At 32.8% G+C, this 18850-nt stretch overlaps 1 protein-coding gene and 1 long non-coding RNA gene across 5 annotated transcripts; one reads left to right on the plus strand and one right to left on the minus strand.

Moving 5' to 3' along the window:
* Positions 1 to 959: 959 nt before the first annotated feature.
* Positions 960 to 3685, minus strand: LOC146902134 (uncharacterized). The gene is made up of 2 exons (XR_015024238.1): positions 2438 to 3685; positions 960 to 1318 (listed from the first exon to the last, which is right to left on the minus strand). It is a non-coding gene; the product is annotated as an uncharacterized LOC146902134 (long non-coding RNA).
* An 11346-nt stretch (positions 3686 to 15031) lies between these two features.
* On the plus strand, positions 15032 to 18812 carry LOC146902135 (serine/threonine protein phosphatase 2A 57 kDa regulatory subunit B' kappa isoform-like). 4 transcript variants are annotated; one of them, XM_085739431.1, is made up of 3 exons: positions 15032 to 15451; positions 16115 to 17307; positions 17920 to 18812. In XM_085739431.1, exons 2-3 carry the CDS (start codon positions 16147 to 16149, stop codon positions 18289 to 18291), a joined length of 1533 nt encoding a protein of 510 aa, XP_085595557.1. In that variant the 5' UTR covers positions 15032 to 15451; positions 16115 to 16146; the 3' UTR covers positions 18292 to 18812. The 4 variants fall into 4 exon arrangements, with proteins under 4 accessions (XP_085595557.1, XP_085595558.1, XP_085595559.1 ...); XM_085739432.1 differs by having other exon boundaries at positions 15032 to 15190; XM_085739433.1 differs by lacking the exon at positions 15032 to 15451 and adding an exon at positions 15543 to 15696.
* The last annotated feature ends 38 nt before the right edge of the window (positions 18813 to 18850 follow it).

Below are 18850 nucleotides of genomic sequence, written 5' to 3' on the forward strand. Positions count from 1 at the left end.
TAACATGCATAAATAAATTTATGTTACATTTATATATACAAGATTACTTTTTAGCATTGAAACATTTAAATCTCTTTATATTAATCGTCTCCTCCAACTAGAAGGAAGCGAAACAGAGTGTGTCGAACTAACTGAGTAAAATCCGTATCATAGTAACATTCATATAGTAGTTGCAAGTTGCAACCCAAATCATAGTCCTTGACCTTTATTTAAAGGGTTAATATATGTCTACCTCTGTAATATTAGTGATTTTCGGTTTACCCCATGTAAAAAAATTTGTTTAGATTCTAACCCTATCATTTGAAGATTATTTTGTTTTGGACCTTTATGACATCAAATTAGGCATGGCAATAAAACCCGTGCCCATGGATACCCGCCCAAACCAACCCCGATTTGACGGGTTTTCCCCGATTTGACTGGGTTTGGGTATGGGTTTGGGTTTTCCCCAATTTTAAAAAACGGGTATGGGACGGGTAACGAGGATATATGTACCCACCCCGAACCCATACCCAAACCCTACCCGAATCTAGAAAGGCATTATTTTGTTTTTGTTGAGGAGGTTGATAATGATATGCCTTGTTATTTGGTTTGATAATTGTCATGATATAAGAACTTTCATTGATAGTTAAATGAGCAACTGAATTATTTGGTAAGGAAATGTTAAAATGAGCGTAAATTGTTGGATAATGCATCACAAGATTACCATTGAAGCTTAAAAAAACTCTTTTTTATTAAAAAAATTGATTCAGTGCGGGGGCGGGGTGGGAATACCCAAACCCATTGGGGACGGGGATGAGATTCACTTTCTCATCCCCGTTGGGTATTGTCACGACCCAAAAATAATCATCGTGACCGGCGCACGAACTAGATCATTCTAGCCCGGCAAGCCTATTAGGCAAACTTGAAAACTAAAATAAATAAATAAAAATTCCAATTTGAATTTTCATTTCAAAGAAATGTTCACTGAAATTTCGACAGAGTTTCCTCTGTATTTTCAACATTTCCAAGATGCAAATCCTGTTTTTAAAAGAAAATCTGTTCTATCAGCCATAATCTCCAAATAACATCTTTATTTTTCATATTAACTGTACAATTCAAAATAAAACATCCTATCAGATAAATACTTCTGATTCAAAATTTCTATCATATACTTCATATATATATAAAGTTTGACATTAATCTATAATCATTTCCTATATCATCAAGATGCGTCAATATTAACGTTAATCAATTCCATAATCTAAACTAATGGCAAGGATAAAGTGAGTCCTTCCTCCCCATAGCATCAGAGGAAGCAATGCTCCACTCGGCACCAATCCTAAAATTCATTTCAGCAACAATAAACAAATCATATAACAAAACAAATATAATCATAATCAACACAATCATATCAATCACAATCATATATCCAATATGTCGTATTCTGATGTAACCTATACTTTGACATACTTATCTGAGTATGTCTCTGATCCTTTTCCGATAATAACTAATTTCGGCTAACTAAGCCCTAGTTCCATAACTAACATTCGTCATTTCCAACTATTGATAAAATACTCATGAAACATTGTTCCGTAGCTAATTTATTCTAAACATAACTTTTATGTTAATATGTGTATGCTATGTTAGTATTCATGTTGGAGGGTCCTTAGAATTTTCCTTGGTTCCATAATTTTTTTTTTTTTTTGTTCTCTTTCAAATATTATTCGAATAATTCTTGACTTAAAATTTCATATCAGTAATTATACATTTCATTCGTTACTATGAGCCGTACCTCATAGGCTACATTATCTCTCGTTGTAGCAAACGGATTACTATGACCCGTACGTCATAGGCTACATTATCTCTCGTTGTAGCAAACGGAGTTTTTCATATTCATTACTATGACCCGTACGTCATAGGCTACATTATCTCTCGTTGTAGCAAATGGATTACTATGACCCGTACGTCATAGGCTACATTATCTCTCGTTGTAGCAAACGGAGTTTTTCATATTTTCTTTCTTTCTTTCTTTCTTTTTCTATGAGCATGTTACTCATTTCAATTTTTCTCCTCATTTCCATTTTCTGTGATTTTCTATGATTCACTGTGAGCATATTACTCATAGGTTGCATTTCAAATTTTCTTTCAAATCATTTCTATCAGTATATATGCATCAATTGCGTTGTTAATTTCCCTCCAACATTTATACTAACATCAACATACTTATTAACATAAAAGATATTTTAGAATTAACAAGTAAGAGAGCCTAATCATGAAATAATCATTCTTGCTATCTTATATTCATTCTACTTCAAATGTACCATTCATATGGAATAATAGAAATGTTTGCACAAAAGGCAAGTAATTCATAAAATGATCTAATTATTCGTATTATCTTAATAGTCTAGCATATTCATAATCGATCTTCAAAGGTGGGTTCTAAGCTAAAGGAACTCACATGAAAGTTCTGAAATCTATCCAAGCTTTCCTCACTCCAAGCTTCTGCACTCAAACCTTTTCCTAAGCCGTAGAAGCATCATTTACACTAACATAAAAACAATGTCTTCAGCTTAAATCCTACATCAGTCCCCATACTTCAAAATCGTCTCCCGACTTCAATACTGATCCAAAATTAGTGAAACCGGTGCCCAAACGACGGCAATTTTGTTAGCTAACCATAGTAACAAAAACCACCTGATTTGGAGTTACATAGAGAAAGTTATTACCGTTTTAGTGGAGCCCTGTCTCAAAACCCGTAACCAAATTTCCAGCAGAATTTACCAACTTCAATTGCGTTTTCCGAATTCGTTTCTACTCCGAATCATACAAAATTTGTGTCTAAACTGTAGGGAATTGAATGAGGAATCCAAAAATCAAATAATCACTCTAACGTGAATTACACCGCAAAATATATAACCCAAAAACCATAATTCTGTCCTTACGAATTGTAGTTAATATTTCATAAAACTCAACCGTAACTTATCTAGCAATAGCAATCAATATCAACACTAACACCAGCCCAAAACACCACAACAACAGTCCAATTTAAGGTCATTAGCTTACTATTTCACTTAACTAGCATCCCATAAAATTCTCATTTCTTCTCTATCCTTTGATTCCTTAGGAACTTCCAATCTCTTTGTTCAAGAATATATTCTTGAGTGAGAATTTAAACATGGAGCAACTTAAACCAATTGAAAGGCAAGAATTGACACAAAATACAAAAATTGGGGTTAGGGTTCACTTGGGAAAGAAAGGAAGTGAGCTTACCTTTGTTTCTTAGTAGTTCCAACATATAGATTGAGAAGAATTGATCTCATCAAGCTTGAATCCATGGGAAAAAGTAGGAAAATTATAAAGATTGGATTTTGGTTTGAGTGAGGAAGTGATGATTTGGGAAGAAAAGAAGAAGGTGTCGTGAGAGTGAAAGAGAGAAAGGAGGGAGTAGTTTTCTCAAGTGAGAGAAATGGTAGTGGAAAAATAAAAGAAAAAAAATCTTGTGTAGTAAATGACCAAAATGCCCTTTCTACACTCTTCCTCAACTAAAATATACGATAAAATGCCGTAAAAGTTTTAAGCAGCAAATTTCATTTCCCGTAGTCCATTGAAATAATATAATTTGGTCCTGAAAGTCTTATGTGTAATTACCATTTTGCCCTTCTCTTAAAAATTCCAGGGATAGAATAACTGATATTGAATTTCTACATGAGGGGTATTACAGGTATGGGTAGGGTAACGGGTAAGCATATGAGAGTAAGGGATGGGGAAGGCAAAACCCGTCCCCACCCCGCCCCATTGCCATGCCTACATCAAATTACAAAATTTAATGTACTTTCGCCCCCTATAATTTGAGATAATTTCAGTTTACCCCCTGTCATATCATCGATTTTGTACAGTCAAAATTCATGAACGTTCAAAACCAAAAAATCTTCAAATTATAGGGTTGAAATTTAAATAAATTTTTTTACAAGAGGATAAACCAAAAATCGCTAATATTACAGGATGTAAAGATGTATTAACCCTTATTCAAAATATTGTCTATAGCCATGTCATCTAATTTGGTGATCAGGTAGTTGTCATTGTTTGCAAATCCAATACATACGCTTTTCAATTTTCAATTTTCCATCATTTATAGAATCTTCATTCAATCTATATTTCTCAAATCTTGAAATTTTATACAATTTTATGTTTTAAATATTTTTAAGAACACTTATAAAGAGAGAAATATATATATATATATATATATATATATATATATATATATATATATGAGTTTTGCTAGAAGACACATTTTATGAAGGTGTCTTTTAGCAAGTTATTCTATGAGCATTTGCTAAAAGACACCAACTAATTTTTATGAATGTGTCTTTTAACAAAGTTATAACTAAAAAGTGGAAATCACACCTTAAAGTGTGACTTGCTAAAAGACACCTTCATGGATGGCTTCTAGCAAAACCCTATATATATATATATATATATATATATATATATATATATATATATATATCAGAAATATTATTTCTTTTTACTGAATTAATATCTTTTATTTTAGGAAGAACGGTAAGATTTGAGTTTTTACATCAACCATATATATATATATATATATATATATATATATATATATATATATATATATATATATATATATATATATATATATAATGTTTTAACTTAACATAATCATTTTAAATGTCAAAACAGAAAGATTCATTTACGTATCTTGAATGTTGATGTCATAAGTGATGGGCGGCATTTTTCCCCATTTAGCTATGCATGCTTTACTCTGAAGTCAAGCAATTTCTTTTCGTTGCCCCTTTCGTGTTATATTTGCTCTAGTTAGAAAATTGTTTATCAGAGATTGAAATTATTAAATAGTGAGAAGAAATTTCAAGTTTCTTTTTTTTGACTTAAAAAGAAATTTCATGTAAACACATAAAATTGTTTAATTGTATATTAAGGAAGTATTTGTCCCATCACAACTCTCGAAAGACTTAAATCATTTGCCACATTTTCTCTCTTTTCGTAATTATGAAAAAATATAATGCGTCAAGTGGAGAAGAAAAAAAAATTAACTTATATAAATTTAAAGGGTCATGCTAACAAGTGCCTTTAGGCACTTCTTTAGAAGCTAAAAATGGAAAAAAGTGACAAATTTAAGGGAAAAAAATCAACTTTTAAAGTTTAGAAGTGTTAAATGCATCATTTATATATCTTAGGGTGTTAAATTCTTTTTTGGATTTCTTATCAAGAAGGTTTTTGTTTGAATAAAATAAATATATTCTAATTTGCTGGAATTTATATATTTTTTTTTTATCAAGAAGAAAGCTAACAGAAAACATAACAAGAAAAAGAAAACTACATTCTCCTGTGAAAATGGTTGGTGTGTGTTAAAAGTTCATATTGTATGAAAAATTGAATGTTGAACAGTATATAAGTGAGAAGATCCATATAATAAATAAAAATATGATGTCAAATTCTTTTATGTGGTTGCTTTGAGTCTAATGTGATGACAACTTGACAATAATAATAAGAGTAGGGATGGGAATAGGCCAGGCCGGCTTACAGCGGCCTACGACCTAGCCTACAACAGGCCAGGCAGGCCAGACTTTTTTCTTAAATAGAGAAGGACTAGGCTTTTTTTTAAGCCTATTTAGCTTAAAAGGTCAGGCCACATGCCTCTCAAAAAGCCTCTTAAGCCTATTAGGCCGGCCTATTTAAGTAATATGAATAATATTATTTATTATTATGTTATATTTTGTACTTTGAATTAAAATATAAATTTGTAAACTTTTTCAATAATTTAAGCTTTTTTAGTATACATTAATTTTTTGCATATATAAATGTATTATTATAAATTAGAATAGAAATATGATACAATATATAGTCGAATTCCCTAAAACCTCGTGTTGATTATCAAAAGAGAGTTTAATCTAATTGAACTATTAACTCGCTAGTTCATTTAAACTTATATATCACATTGCTTATTTAAACATGTTCATAAGATATAGGCTTTTAAACAGGCTAGCAGACCGTATCAGGCTTTCAGAAGGCCAGACTTAGGCTTTAAAAAAATATGGCAGGTCAGGCTTAGGCCTTGCAAAGTCTAGCTCGGCCTAGCCTATTCCCATCCCCAGATAAGAGAATGTGGAAGTAGGTATGAAGCGTCCAACCTCAATAAATTTATGAGTTGTTTTTTTTAACGTCAAAATTTATTAACAATCAAGTCTTTATGACAATGATGGTCAGATACCATATTTCGTTAATGATGAGTACTAACTCCCATGCACATGTGTGTGGATAGAAAGTTTTTGCGGAGCATATCCAAATGAATGGATGCTCTTACACTTGAGGGAAAATATTATTGGCGTGAGTGAGTTAGAAGTCTCACATTAATGAAAAAATGGATGTTGAACAACATACAATGAAAGAATTCATATATCTAATGTCTTTATTTTTTTTTTGGTAAAGATGGACTCTTACTTCTACGTGATGTTCCCCATGCTCCCCTTATGACTAAACACTAGTATTAGAGTGAGGTTCCAACCAATGGATGAAGAGAAAAGTATCGTACGCCGCACCCTTTATTTGAAAGAGAGGTTAGTATGTGTTGTTTCTTAGATAATGGCATGGCTACATTGAGTTGGATGTATATTTGTATGATAAGAAAGTCGTCTTCTATATTAAGGATTTATGAAGCCTAAAAGAGAATACAAAAAGGTTAAAGAGTACCCCATCTTAAGAATGATATTTTACTCTTTGAAGATGAAGTTGATGACAAAGTAAATTAAGAAATGTGAGACTTTGGTTGAAGAGGTAATATGTTGTGTAAAGGGGTAATCATCTCGTTCCACATTAGTGAGAATAAAAAATAAGTAAAGTTATTATAAATATGGAGAGTTAGTTTGAGTTTTTCTTTATCGAAACAATATATATACACACACATATGAGTTATAGTCACAAAAATTGTATGAGAGATCAGTTTATAATTTTCTCATTGCAAAAATTGTTGGTTGAGCAATACAATATTTTGTTCAGTGATTGTGGATGTAGATATGAAGTGTATAACCACAATAAGTATGTTAGTTGTATTTTTTATTTGTTTCATTGCATCTTTTAAAGATGTACTCACGTTTATGTAAAGATTTTCTCTTGTTTTTCCAAAAAAAAAAAAAAAACACAGTGCATCAGCAAGAAGAATCGTGAATAATATTTGATCAGTGTTAGAACTTTTATTGTGAGAAGAAGATGACATTGAATATGATTAAAGTTATTAGTATAGCATGAAGAGATTCCAAAGCGTGTATCACACTAACCTTTATGTTTTAATTTCCCCCACCAATCTATGTATATTGGATGCAAACGGGTATACTGGTGAATTTCATTCGGGATGCTTTAGAAACCCTTAAAGAGAATTGCACAATCTCTTCAAGCATATCTTTCGATGGTATTTTACAAAAAACCTTACAAGATACATTTTTCTATAAAATACTATTGAAAGATATTAATAACGTTAAAAACAAATTGTATTTTTTTTTTAAAAAACTATCAGAATTGATAACTAAGTTTTGATTATTATAAATATTTCATTAGTATTTTTCTTCTTTTATTTAATTATAGTGCAATTTATCCAATGCGTTTAGTTATACATGATAGTTTTTTCTTAAATAAGGGTAAAAAAGAAAATAGAAAATTATAGATTATTTCGTTCCATTCAATTTCCAAAAAAAAAAAAATTGTTTCATCATAAAATATCTAAACAATATAAGTTCTCTACTCCTTTACTATTTGTTCCATTTTACTACATTCAATAACGTTTAAAATATTAAAATATAGCCTCAATGTGGTTTATCAAAGGAGCTTGGTGACTGAGATATTCAAATATTCTATTCCTCTGGAGAACCGGTTTAGAATATTGTTTGAATTGTCTTTGAATAAGTGGGTGTCAATGGAAAATATGTCTTCTTTTGGGGGTGGGAAGAAGAAGGAGAGGCTTGGAGTTGGCGGTGTAGGTTGTTTGAGTGGGAGGAGGGGTTGGTAGAGGAGTGTAGGGTTTTATTTAACAATGTTACTTTTTAGGTTAACAATGGTGATTGTTGGCAGTGGAATTTAGATCGAGCTATTGGTTATATGTTGTCAGTGGAACATACCAATTGCTCGTTAATTTGGTTCCTCATTCTCATTCACCCGTTCTAGATCTTTTTTGGCATAAGGTTAAGGACATTTCTTTGAAGGTACAATTTATTTAGACGAGACATTCTTAATCAAGACTCTCAACTTTGTGTGATTGGGTGTGTTGTTACAGAATCGGCTAACCACTTGTTCTTGGATTGCAATTTCTTCGGTAGCGTTTGGCATCATGTTCGGCATTGGATTGACTTCTCTGCGATTTATCCTTCTAGTGTTTCTAACCATTTTATGCAATTTTTTATTTTATTTTATCATGAGGTTCTAAATTGTGGCGATCTCTTATGTATGTTATTTGGTTTTTTCGTGTCCGACTAATTTGGAAAGAGCATAATAATATGATTTCTAACCAAAAGGAGGACTCAGTTCATAATCTAGTGGATAAAGTCAAGCTTTTATCCTACTCTAAAGGCAAAATACTCCAATTTAGCTTTTGGTTGCCATGGTTGGTGGCTTAGCCCGTTTTGATCTTTGAGCATTGGTTAATAAATTCTCTTTGCTTGTTTCTTCCATTGGTTCAATTTACTTCATTTGTATGACTCTTGTGTTTCTCTTTAGTAAATGATCTTATGCTATGAAGAATGGTTTTTATTGTTAATATATTTTATTTTGTCTTGTTAAAAAAAAATCACAACCATGATCAATATCAATAGTCGTAACAATCCATCACGAGGACTATATAAAATATATTTCTGTAAAGATATACCCTTAATTATTTTCTCAAATACTATAAGTGTGAAATTTCTCCCTAAAATTATAAAAGGAATGCTAGCAACACTCATTTTTGAACACTTTCTTTAACACTTAGTCTTTTATTGGATGGAATACATGTATGTGTTGTATTTTCAAAGTGTAGACTCATAATGATTTAAACCAAATAAGAGAGTGAGTATTAGAGAGTGCTCAAAAGTGAGGGTTGTTAGCACTACTCAAATTATAATTCCCATAATTTTGTTTTTGTTGAAAAAATAAAAATTTCAATTATACTGATTTATTTTCCTATAATGAAATCTTCTCAAACTCAAAAACGAAAACATCTCAAATAAAAGTGTTTGATCTTCTACTTCGATCAACACCACTGCTCCTCCACCTCTTCTCTGAAATCTGAACCACGGTAACACTGCTTGTCAATCTTCGCTAATATCAAAGTTGTTCAAGCTCAAAGTTGCTAGCATATGCAGTTGAATCAGATTCAAGAGAGAGTGATGTGTTTGTAGCTAGCTAGTGTCATATGTTAAAACTAAGTAAGTCATTTATAATAGCATGTAAATAAATATGTAGCCAAACATGTACTATAAGAGAGTATCAAAGAGGAGAGATGGATGACTTTATCAACAATTTTCTGTATACTCTTCTCAATCATTGATTCCTTTTATAGAAGGTTAAAAAAAATAATTCTTGTTAACATCTTTGTTCTTTTAATTGTTGAATCAAGTGACACATCTCCCATCTCTTTAAAAATTCAGTGACCCCACTTTGTTTGGTATCATAACATTACTACCCCATTAAAATCAGGAAATTTCAAATGAAACGCAAGAATTATTATTTATAATTATATAGCTAGGAATCATGGTAATCCCAATTGAGGTATAAATTTTAAAGTGTTCCATGTTGATGTATTGCTTAGATCAACCCTTTTACCACATATGAATTGAAATTGATCACATGATCTGTGTTTGATTTCAACAGTTGGGTCATAATAGTGATACTCAATACTCCATCTTGGTGTGTACCATGTTGTGATTATGTACTTTGTTCCTGTAGCATATTTGTTAAGGACTTCCTTATCAAATTCAAAACATCAAAATGTTGTCCAGCTCCATAATAACACGAAGTTAAGAAATTGCAATAATCCAGGCATCGATTAATCTTCAATTTGCTCAAGAGAAAACTTTCTTTTAAGAATCATTACAAGAAAAATTGTCTCTTCAAGATTACTTATAGGCACATCTGACCGTCAATCTGAAATGCCAAGCTTGTTTGATCTGCCTCTACACCTTTGTGGAGCCAATAGACAACAAACAATATCTCAAATTGGCCCTTATATATTTTTTTTCAAATCTTGCAGACTGGTTCTTATATTTTTCTAATTTTGACAATCGATCCCAATAAATTTTCAAATGTTGTAATTTGGTCCCTACATTTTTTCAAAATTTGAAAATTGCTCCCTATTTTCACATTTTGAAATCGGTACATGGTCTTTTTGAAATTTCATAAAAATAACGTTTAAGAATGATTTTTTTTCCTTTCTATCCAAACAAAAAAATTTAGAAATGAAGAAAACTCAACCAAAGCATTTGAATTGCTCAATATTTGAATTTTCCTAGAATTTCAAATTATCTGATGCAAAAGCACTCTTAAAACTTTGATTAAGTTTTGGTGTCAGACAATGTGGAAATTTTTTGATGGATATTAGATGGATGACTTCTCCTTTGGATTCAGATAGGATAACATATCACATATCATGTTAAGGGTGACTTCTCTCTAAGAAAATTATTATTGTATGTAATTCAAATGCTTCAATTGAATTTCATTCATTTCTAAATATTTTTTGTTCGAATAGATAACAAAATTCTTCGTTCTTAAATTTTGTTGGCTAATTTTACGAAATTTCAAAAAAAGAACTTAGGAACAAAATTCAGGATATGAAAATAGAGAGCAATTTAAAAACGTAAATTGACTAATTTTATTTTTTTTATTGGAAATTTATAGGAACAAGGGTGGGTGATTTACAAGGGGAGAGAGAAAGTGGCTTATTTTTCTTTTTTAAATTAAGAATGTTATAAAATGTTTTTGAAAAATAAATTAAGTGTGATGAAGTGTGTTATAATCCCCAATCATAAATTCTTTTAATTTTTTAAAAATGACACACACATTATATATATACACTCAATCCTTCAAACTGCAACATCGAGATTGGATTAGTCAGATTGTCCAACTGCAACATCGAGATTGGATTGTTAATTTTCATCACACCCTTCGTGAAGACAACGAGTGTACGAATTGGCTTGCTAAGCATGGTGCTTCTTCTTCGGATAATCTAAAGTCTTGGATTTTTTGCCCTCCTCAACTGCAGCATTCCCTTCTGGATGATGCTCTTGGAGTTGCTCGCTTGAGATTGTAATTTGGTTTTGTTTTTATCATTTCTTCTTGATCAAAAAATAAAAAATCCTTCAAAACTTCATCTCCAAAACATCTAGACATCATGTTGTTTATGCGGTGAAAATTTAGTCAACTCACGATTAGCTTGAAGCCACAATTTGTGGTTTCTATATTTTCATAGTAGAGTTCTTTCAAAAAATAAAATATTTTCACAGTAAAGTGTCATCAAAATGCGAGAATTTATACGACGAGGCAAAACCTTAATCCATACTCATCTTTAGCGTATTTATGAAAATTGGATTTTGAAGGAGATTTTTTTAAATAGTTAATTTTATACTTTGATCAGAACGATTTATAATTTAGACCAAAAGTAGTATTTTTTGATGTGAACAAAATATTATTTTCTTGTTATTAAAAAAATAAAAATTTGCGTGTAACTGCATGATGTTAGCATTGTTATATGCCGACAAGTGAATTCAAATCAAGGGCATGTATCTAAGCTGATAATAATCTCTTTTTCTTGAAGAAGTTGAAGAAAATCACTTGTGTTCTGATTCGAATATTTTTGTGTATTGGGCATTGGCACTCATATGAACTCAAGTCAATCCTTACATTCATCATTAAAAAAAAAAGTCAATCTTACACGAGTAAAAAAAATCTTTAGTCAACATTTTTCTTACTCGCCATATCCTTTTTTAAACTATACTTACTATATATTTTACGTATTTTTTTCAAATTTTATTTATTTTCTCAGCCATGGCATAAAAGTATGAAAGTTGTATTGAAAATTGAAATGGGTCAGTTATTTTGGGACACTTTTCTTTAGAAAATGGGTCAGTTATTCCGGAACGGAGGGAGTAATATTTATTACCGCAAATACTTTTACCACTCAACAGCTTCCTTCCTACTATATATCTTTTGTTTGATTTTTCTTCCCTTTTGTGTTTGCGGTGATTCTGTCTCTCACTTTTTATGATTCTCTAAATTTTGTTCTCTTCCTACATTCCCATTTCCCATCCTATTTCATTCTTCTTTTTTCATTCCCTCTCCCTCCCTCCCTCTCAAATTCCAAAAATCTAGCCTCGAAATTTGGCATTAAAATTCTACCATTTCACTTTACGTAACCCATACCCACTACTGTCCACCTTTTTGTCCGGAACAAAACAAGTAACAAAATAAATAAATAAATAAAAACTTTACGCCTCATATAGTAAAAATGTTGCATATGCTACTAGTATATGTTTATGACTGTCCTCGTGAGCTTAACTTTGTTGCTATAGACAATACATAAAATACATAAGGTCCGGGGTTCGAATTCCGGCCACCACCAAAAAAAGTATATGTTTACGACTTTGTCTAACATAGATAAACATGTATGTTTTTTTCATCGTATATGACTTTGTCTAACATAGATAAATATGTATGTTTTTTTCATCGTAATATCAATAAATCATATGATATCTTATAAGATTTAAAGATGAGATTTATCGATTCAATAGTAAAAATGAATTTGTTCACGACGTAAGACTTATTTTATTTATACATTGTGAACCTAACTTATGTTTGAGAAACTCTTCTATAAACACAAATACAAATGATATATGTTTGGGCACACTCATATTAAAGGCAAAAATTAAAAGAAAATAAAACTAAATAATGTTGATTGATGTGATCTAATTATTTTTGTTTTAAAATTTTTTATTTGATGTGAGTGTGCCCAAATATTTATCATTTGTATTTGTGATTATATGTTGTCACGTGTTCGAATTCGAAAATTTTCACTTATATATCCTTAATGAATTTCATAGCTAAACTAAAGTAAAAAACAAAAAATTTCCATAAATTAAACCGACTTTATAGTATAATAATAAGGGAAATGTTAACTAGTGCCCCGGGGCACTGATTAAGGGCTTTAAAAGGCAACTTCTTTTTATGAAAATCTTTTTTGAGGGAAAGATAACTCATTTCATTTCATCCAAAATAATAGAGTGAATACAATATGGAGAATGATAGAAAGTAGTGGGACTAGCATGTAATATAGACGCTCGAGCAAGATTATGAGCGACTCTATTAGCTTGTCTCCTAACATAAGCTAGAGCATAACTAGCATTAGAAAAAAGCAGAGTCCTACAATTAGAGAGTAAAATTCCTAACTCATTCACATAGGAGCTATTACCAAGGACTGCATTCACAACTAGCTGACAATCTGTTTCGAATACTACTCGGTTAAGGCCAAGATCAAGAGAAATTTGGAGGGCTTGTTGTATAGCAGTAGCTTCACATTCAGTTGCAGTTGGAATAGAAGGAAAAACCTTTGAGTGAGCTTGGATAAGTTGTCCAAGGCTGTCTCGAAAACAAATACCAACACCAAATTTTCCTTCAGCTTCAAAGATGGCGCAATCTACGTTACACTTGATCCAATCTGTCGGCGGTTTAGACCATACTGGAGTAGCAGACTGCACATTATCATCGGGACGGTTGCACCACTTGAAGTCTCGAACAATATCCAATGCTATGACACAAGATGTGTTTGCATTGACTGGTTTTTGCTCCCATAAACAAGCATTACGCGCGCGCCAAATACTCCATAAGATAGCTACAAATCTAGCACAATTGTCTTCCTCAAGTGCTTTAAGAATGGCAAAGATAATAGCGGAAAAACTGCCACTGGACGTCATGTACGGTGCTATCATACCCCAAAGATTTGCCGCTTTCCAACAATCAGTAGCAAACTTACAATGCATAAAAAGGTGCATTTCATCTTCTAGGTCGTTATTATTGCATGTAACACAAGCTGACTGACAAGGTACTCCACGACCTTGCAAATTAGACCGTGTAGGTAAACAATTACGAAGCAATCGCCAGCAAAAATGTTTGATTTTAGGTGGAACATGTAATGACCATATCAACTTCCAATCTCCCGAGACATGATAGTTTGATCGTTGGTTTGAAATACTCAAGCACATTTTGTAGGCAGATTTGACTGTGTATGAGCCATTAGAAGAGGCATTCCAAATAATTGTATCAGAGTCGGTTCGAGAGTGCAAAGGTATCTTACAAATATCGGATGTATCTTGCGTGCTCATGATAGAAGCAATAAAGTCTCGATTCCAAGTGTTGGTTGTTGGGTTGAAAAGCTGGGAGACAGTCATGTTGGTAAGATTACTTGTCGGTATCGTGAAAGGCCGCAAATTCTGACGAGTGCGGATCCAAGGGTCTTTCCAAACATTGATATCGTTACCGTCACCAATTTTCCACCTATAGCCAAGAGATAACATCGGAATAGTGCTCCAGATACTCCTCCACGTAAAACTTGGGCTATGGCCAATATTGGCGCCCAAAAAACCGCTTCTAGGGAAATATTTAGCTTTGAGAACCCTGGTGAGGAGAGAGGAAGAGTTTGTGAGGAGCTTCCATCCTTGTTTACCTAGCATGGCTAGGTTAAAACCTTCAAGGTCACGGAAATTAAGACCACCTTGATCCTTACAAGTAGTCATCTTATCCCAATTTAACCAATTAATACTTCGACCTCCATTCTTCTTCGAACCCCAAATAGTCATCTTTTTATGAAAATCTGTGCAATCAGTGTATTGGAAATTGAAAACTTTAACATTTTTAAATAATACTAGTTTCTTAATTTAACATGCTTAAAAAGTGCCCCGAGAGCACTCGTTAACAAGACCCTAATAATAATAGTTTATTTATAAATAGAAATATTTGAGTAAAGTGTAATAGTGTAAATAGAGAGAGAGAGAGAGGACTAGGAGGGGAGGGTTAAGATGAAGTTGGGTTCGGTGGTGATTGGACTGTTGTTGTTGTGTCGTAGTAGTAGCTACGATTGTGTTTTGTTTTTGTGATTAAAAAGAAACATAATAACATGTCCCATCATCGTTTATTCTCTTGAATCGAGAAACCAAAGTTTGAGGTCAGTGCCATTCAATTCATTGTCATACATGGATCCAATCCATTGTGATCATGAATCATAAAAATGTTCAAATCTAACTAATCTTTTCTTTTCAACACACACCATTTTCCCTTTTTCTCTCTTTACTACATCACCACCAAACCCCTCTTCTTCTTCTTCTTCTATGAACCTTGTTCTAAACTTATTCCAACACCTAAAGTTTCACACTTTCTTTCACTCTCTCAACTGGGTTTCCTTTACTTTTTCTTTTACACAAATCAGGTTGGTTAATTTTACTCTTATATCCTTCTCATCACTCACTTTCTCTCTCTATTAACTAAATTGTTATGAACCTATAGTCATTAATTTTTAGCTTTAAATTTTATAGCTGGTGTGGTGAGGATCTTGTGAGCTACATCATCTTTAATGGCTCTTCAAGTGGTTGTGGTTGTGGTTGCTTTTATCTTTTCTTTCATCTTACTATACCACCCAGATCTCAGTTTTCCCCACCCATTTTTGCTCTTTATGTAAAGTTTCAAAATTTCTGTTCATTTTTGGCATGTTATTTTTCTAGATTTTACTTTTTTTTCTTCTTCATATGATTTTCAAAATTTGTTGAGATGAACTTGTATTAGGAACAGTGTATCTTCACTTGTTGTTTGTGGTTGAAAAATTACTATGATTCATACAAATGTACTCAACTTTGTCATGTCACTTGGAACAAATTGATACACAATTGTTAGATCTGGCTAGAATTTTGTACTCAAAACATATCTTCATATATCATATTTCAATTATACTATGTTTTGAACTATCCTCAATTTCTTTACCATGTCCTTGTGCAAAGAGTAGTGTTTTCTGTCTTTGATCTGCTCTCTCACAGCTTGAGCTTCTAAATATTGGAAGATTTATTCTATTAACTGATGTTTGATGAATTGGATGCAGGTGTTGTAGGTTAGGCTTGTAGCATTGCCACAATGATAAAGCAAATTCTTAGCAAATTGCCTAAGAAGTTGCCAAAATCCGACTCATCAGATTCTGCAAAGAGTGATTCTGGCAATAGTACTACTAGTTTTGGAAATGTATTTCAGTGTACAAATGTTGGAAGTACCATTTCAAGCAAATTAAATGTTGTGAAAAGGGTATCTTCTGTTGTTTTTCCTGCAAGCATGAATGCTGGTGTAGAAGCAGTTGACCCCTCTCTATCGTTTAAAGATGTTTCAAATACACAGAAACAAAGCCTTTTTATCAGTAAGTTGAACCTTTGCTGCAAAGTTTATGATATGAGTGATCCTGATAAGAACTGTACAGAACAAGATGTTAAACGCCAAACGTTGTTAGACCTTGTTGATTTTGTTTCATCTGGTTTGGTAAAATTTACAGAACCAGCAATCGCTGCGTTGTGTAAAATGTGTGCAACCAATTTGTTTAGGGTTTTCCCACCTAAGTTTCGTTCGAGTAGTGGTGGAGAAACAGAAGATGAAGAGCCTGTGTTTGATCCTGCTTGGTCTCACCTGCAAGTTGTTTATGATCTACTGCTTCAATTCATCAATTACAACTCTCTTGATGTGAAGCTTGCAAAATCCCACGTAGATCATGCTTTTGTTTTAAGATTACTTGACCTTTTTGATTCTGAAGACCCTAGAGAAAGAGATTGTTTGAAAACAGTTCTGCATAGAATCTATGGGAAATTCATGGTTCATAGGCCTTTTATAAGGAAATCTGTTAGCAATATCATCTACCGGTTTGTTTTTGAAACCGAGCGGCATAATGGAATTGCTGAGCTTTTGGAGATTTTTGGGAGTGTTATTAGTGGATTTGCCTTGCCATTGAAAGAAGAGCACAAAATATTTTTGTGGAAGGCTTTAATTCCTTTGCACAAACCCAAATCTATTGGTATTTATCATCAGCAGTTAACATATTGCATTGTACAGTTCATAGATAAGGATCAAAGATTGGTTAGCTCAGTGATAAAGGGACTATTGAAGTATTGGCCAGTTACTAATAGCCAAAAGGAGCTAATGTTCATGAGTGAGTTGGAAGAGGTTTTGGAGATGACTAGCATGGCTGAATTCCAGAAGGTTATGGTGCCTTTGTTTCGACGGTTGGCTTGCTGCCTTACCAGCTCGCATTACCAGGTTGTTTTCTCTTAGCCAATCCTCGTTCTAGTTGCTCTTTTAATTAACTAATCTTCTTGTGTCTGATTCTAAATTTCCTCCTTGTACATTAGTATCTGTTTGGATTGACTTATTTGAGTTCATCTACTGACATAAGAACTTATGAGACTGTTTGGGAGAGTTTGTGCAAACAACCTATGACATTTCATAAGTTGTTTTCAGCTAATTTCACTAAGCTCTCCAGGATAACTTATGAAAACAGCTTATAACTTTTTATGGAAACAGTTTGATCCTATTTTATCTTTTGTTATAGAAGTAGCTTATACACAAGCACTTATATGATAAGTACTGATGCTATAATGATTAATTAAACAAACTGTTTATCCAAACTGGACATCCATGAGGATATTGGATTACAAATGGTTTTCAAATGTAATTAAGCTATAGCATCTCTGTTCCTCAAACTTGAGCTTGTAGACTTAGATGAATCTTGCAGAGTTCTTCCAATATCTAAGCATTTCATATGCATACATTTATACCTTGCAATTTATAGTTACTTAAATGACTATGATGCTAATGTCTCTTTTTATGAAGAGCATCAATTATAGCTTATATTTTCTTGTGATTGTTCAGGTGGCGGAACGAGCTCATTTGTTATGGAACAATGAGCACATCCTGAATCTTATAACGCAAAACCGACAAGTGATTCTGCCTCTCGTGTTCTCAGCACTTGTACATAACTCACAGAATCACTGGAATCAAGCAGTCCTGAACCTGACTCAGAACATAAGAAAGATGCTATCTCAAATGGACGAGGAACTCGTACTTGCATGCCAACGCAAGATCGAAGAGGAAGATTCAAAATCAAGTGATGTAGCCGAGAGGCGAAGAATAACATGGGAACGCCTTGAAGAAGCCGCCACCAGCGTCCAATCCGTAGGTGGTGGCGGTGATATTTTAGTCCAAGTGAAACCAGCTACTGCTACATGCTCGGTAGCATGCTAATTGAAATTGCATTGAGTAATGTTGTTGAATGATTTGTAAGAGGTTGGTTCTAATTTACATAGTGGTGTTTTGTGTTTTCTTAAAATTTGAAGATAGCACTGGCAATAGGGTATGCAATGCATAACATATCATATCAATATCATCATTTGTCTAGTACAAACAACAAACACCTTCAAAATTGTGTTGTTTTTGCTTAGGTGGTGCTGAGTAGGTGATGTTTTGTTTTGTTTGGAGGATCCATTAGGAAACAGGTTACAGTGGTGGTGGGGGGGGGGTGTTTTATGTGTCGGTGGCTCACATTTGTGCATGCATTGCAATTATATATATGAGAGTGTCAGCAACACAACCTGTTTCACCTTTTGTTCAGTTTTTGTTACCTCATGGCCCACACTTTTCCCTCCTAATATGCAAGAGTGTCATTGTTAATATGCTATTACATTCACTGGTTACTATATGCTATGTGGATGTTTATGCATATCTATCTTCTCTTCTCCCTAAATGCCAAGTGAAATTTACATGTATGTTCATTCCTTGTCTATTTTACTACCTACTCTACTCA

Source organism: Medicago sativa, chromosome 8 (assembly GCF_051527215.1).
Source record: "Medicago sativa cultivar Bolivia chromosome 8, Bolivia_mono, whole genome shotgun sequence".
NCBI classification, from domain to species: domain Eukaryota; kingdom Viridiplantae; phylum Streptophyta; class Magnoliopsida; order Fabales; family Fabaceae; genus Medicago; species Medicago sativa.

Excerpts from the sequence above, each read along its gene's own strand:
- LOC146902135 (XM_085739431.1), top strand. The coding sequence starts at position 16,147 with ATGATAAAGCAAATTCTTAGCAAATTGCCTAAGAAGTTGCCAAAATCC. Across the intron at positions 17,308-17,919 it reads TTACCAGCTCGCATTACCAG|GTGGCGGAACGAGCTCATTT; the intron begins GTTGTTTTCTCT and ends GTGATTGTTCAG.